This window comes from Calidris pugnax, unplaced genomic scaffold, assembly GCF_001431845.1.
Source record: "Calidris pugnax isolate Ruff unplaced genomic scaffold, ASM143184v1 scaffold278, whole genome shotgun sequence".
NCBI classification, from domain to species: Eukaryota; Metazoa; Chordata; class Aves; order Charadriiformes; family Scolopacidae; genus Calidris; species Calidris pugnax.
The window spans coordinates 29,076-32,468 of NW_015090988.1; the positions used below are offsets into that span (position 1 = coordinate 29,076).

The following is a 3,393-nucleotide window of genomic DNA, read 5'->3' on the forward strand; positions in this document are numbered from 1 at the left end:
CTGGGGCCACCACAAGCCCCACACCCCCCCCCCACGGGTCACCCCAGGCCCAGTGGGGCCATAATGGAACCAGTTGCCACCCCCCAGTGCGCTCCACTGAGCGGGAGCAGCGTCATTTTCACCCCCACCAGTGCTCCCAGTGGGGCCGTACTGGGACCAGTGTGGGTGACCCCACCTGGGACCTGGCCATGTGCCCTACTGGGACCAGTATGTTCCCCTCCCTAGGCCTTACCGGGACCAGTGTGGGTGACTCCACTGAGGCCTTACTGGGACCAGTACACTCCCCCCTACTGGGGCCTTACTGGGACCAGTATGTTCTCCCTAGGCCTTACTGGGACCAGTACACTCCCCCCTACTGGGGCCTTACTGGGACCAGTATGTTCTCCCTAGGCCTTACTGGGACCACTGTGGGTGACTCCACTGAGGCCTTACTGGGACCAGTACACTCCCCCCTACTGGGGCCTTACTGGGACCAGTATGTTCTCCCTACTGGGGCCTTACTGGGACCAGTATGTTTTCCCTAGGCCTTACTGGGACCAGTGTGGGTGACCCCACTGAGGCCTTACTGGGACCAGTACACTCCCCCCTACTGGGGCCTTACTGGGACCAGTATGTTCCCCCCAACTGGAGTCTTACTGGGACTGGTATGATTCTCCCAGTTGGACCCTTACTGGGAACAGTATGATCCCCCATCCCAGGGCCTAACTGGGACCAGTATGCCTCCCCTGTTGGGGCCTTACTGGGACCAGCCCATATGCCCTACTGGGACCAGTACATTCTCCTCCCTGCGCCCTACTGGGACCAGTATGCTCACCCATACTGGGCCCTTACTGGGACCAGTATGATCCCCCATACTGCAGCCTTACTGGGACCAGAACACTCCTCCTTCTGGGACCTTACTGGGACCAGTATGCTCACCCATACTGGGGCCTTACTGGGACCAGAACAATCCCCCTGCTGGGACCTTACTGGGACCAGTATGCTCACCCATACTGGGGCCTTACTGGGACCAGCTAGTGCCCCTGCTCCAGAGCCTTACTGGGACCAGTATGGGTGATCTCACTGGAGCCCACCTGGCACCAGTACATCCACATAGTGGGACCAGTACACTTCCCCCACCGGGTCCTTACTAGGACCAGTATGTTCCCCTCTACTAGGGCCTTACTGGAACCAGCCCATTCCCCACCCCGGGGCCATACTGGGAACTGCCCATGCCCCCCACTGGAAACCTACTGGGACCAGTACATTCCCCCAACAAGGGTCCTACTGGGACAAGTAAGGTCCTCTGTACTGGGGCGTTACTGGGACCAGCCTGTTCCCTTTACTGGGGCCCTACTGGCACCAGTACATTCCCCCAACAAGGGTGTTACTGGGACCAGTGTGGGTGACCCCATGAGGGCCTACTGGGACCAGTAACGTCCCCTTACTGAGGTCCTACTAGGACCAGTAAGATCCCCCATACTGGGCCGTTACAGGGACCAGGATGCTCCTCTTACTGGGGCCCTACTGGGACCAGAATGTTCCTCTTACTGAGGCCCTACTGGTACCAGTAAGGCCCCCTGTACTGGGGCCTACTGGGACCAGTATGTTCCCCCCACTGGAGCCTTACTGGGACCAGTACATTCCCCTGCACCGTGGCCTTACTGGGACCAGCCCATTCCCCACCCTGGGGCCATACTGGGAACTGCCCGTGCCCCCAGTGGAAACCTACTGGGACCAGTAAGGCCCCTCATACTGGGGCCCTGCTGGTACCAACCCATTCCCCTGTACTGGGCCCTACTGGGACCAGTACACTCCCCTCACCAGGGCCCTACTGGGACCAGCTCACGTACTGTACTGGGACCAGTATGTTCCCCCCACCAGGCCCTACTGGGACCAGTATGTTTCCCCTACTGGGACCAGCCCATTCCCTTGTACTGGGCCCTACTGGGACCAGTACACTCCCCTGCACCGCGACCTTACTGGGACCAGCCCGTTCCCCCTCACCAGGGCCCTACTGGGACCAGCTCACGTGCCGTACTGGGACCAGTATATCGCCCCGACCAGGCCCTACCAGGCCCAGTATGTTTCCCTTACTGGGACCAGCCCGTTCCCCTGTACTGGGGCCTACTGGGACCAGTACACTCCCCTCACCAGGGCCCTACTGGGACCAGCTTACGCACCATACTGGGACCAGTATATCCCCCCACTGGGCCCTACTGGGACCAGTATGTTTCCCCTACTGGGACCAGCCCTTTCCCCTGTACTGGGGCCTACTGAAACCAGTACGTTCCCCCCCACTGGAACCCTACTGGGACCAGTACATTCCCCTGCTCCACAGCCTTACTGGGACGAGCCCGTTCCCCCTCACCAGGGCCCTACTGGGACCAGCTCACGCGCCGTACTGGGACTAGTATATTCCCCCCACCGGGCCCTACCAGGACCAGTATGTTTCTCCTACTGGGACCAGCCCATTCCCCTGTAGTGTGGCCCTACTGGGACCAGTACGTTCCCCCCACTGGAGCCCTACTGGGACCAGTACATTCCCCTGCACCGTGGTCTTACTGGGACCAGCACACGCGCTGTACTGGGACCAGTATATTCCCCCCACCAGGCCCTACCGGGACCAGTATGTTTCTCCTACTGGGACCAGCCCAGTAGCTCCCAGTCCAGCACTAGTTTAACTTCAGCTCCACACAGGGGAACGGGGGGGGAGGTTGAAATAATGCCGTACTGGGACTAGTATATTCCCCCCACCGGGCCCTACCAGGACCAGTATGTTTCTCCTACTGGGACCAGCCCATTCCCCTGTAGTGTGGCCCTACTGGGACCAGTACGTTCCCCCCACTGGAGCCCTACTGGGACCAGTACATTCCCCTGCACCGTGGTCTTACTGGGACCAGCACACGCGCTGTACTGGGACCAGTATATTCCCCCCACCAGGCCCTACCGGGACCAGTATGTTTCTCCTACTGGGACCAGCCCTTTCCCCTGTACTGGGGCCTACTGGGACCAGCTCACGCGCCGTACTGGGACCAGTATATCCCCCCCAGCAGGCCCCACCAGGCCCAGTATGTTTCCCTCACTGGGCCCAGCCCTTTCCCCGCCCCCCCACGGCCTTACCGGCCCCGGTGCGGCCTCACCAGGCCCACACCCCCCCCCGCCGAGGCCTCCCCTCAGGCCTGGCGGGGCCCGGGGTCTCCCGGTGAGGCCTGGCCGGTGCCGGGGGGGGGTTTCCCCGGCTCCCGCTCACCTTTCTGGATGCGGAGCTGGGCGGCCGAGGCCTTTTTGCTGGTGCCCTTGGTGCCGCCCGCCGATTCCTCCTCCTTCTTCTGTTGCTTCAAGGAGAAGAGCTTGATCATCCTGCCGGGCCCAACAGAAGCGGGGGGGCCGGGAAGCGGGCCGGGGGGCCCC

General features: G+C 61.7%; 1 protein-coding gene across 1 annotated transcript in view; it reads right to left on the reverse strand.

Moving 5' to 3' along the window:
* LOC106894980 (NEDD8-conjugating enzyme Ubc12-like) overlaps window positions 1-3,387 on the reverse strand; it is a 5,788-nt gene extending 2,401 nt beyond the window's left edge. Inside the window, exon 1 of the mRNA XM_014954036.1 lies at window positions 3,162-3,387. Within this exon, the coding sequence (XP_014809522.1) occupies window positions 3,162-3,341 (180 nt within the window). The 5' untranslated portion in view covers window positions 3,342-3,387. The remainder of the gene's footprint in view (window positions 1-3,161) is intronic.
* Window positions 3,388-3,393: the final 6 nt, after the last annotated feature.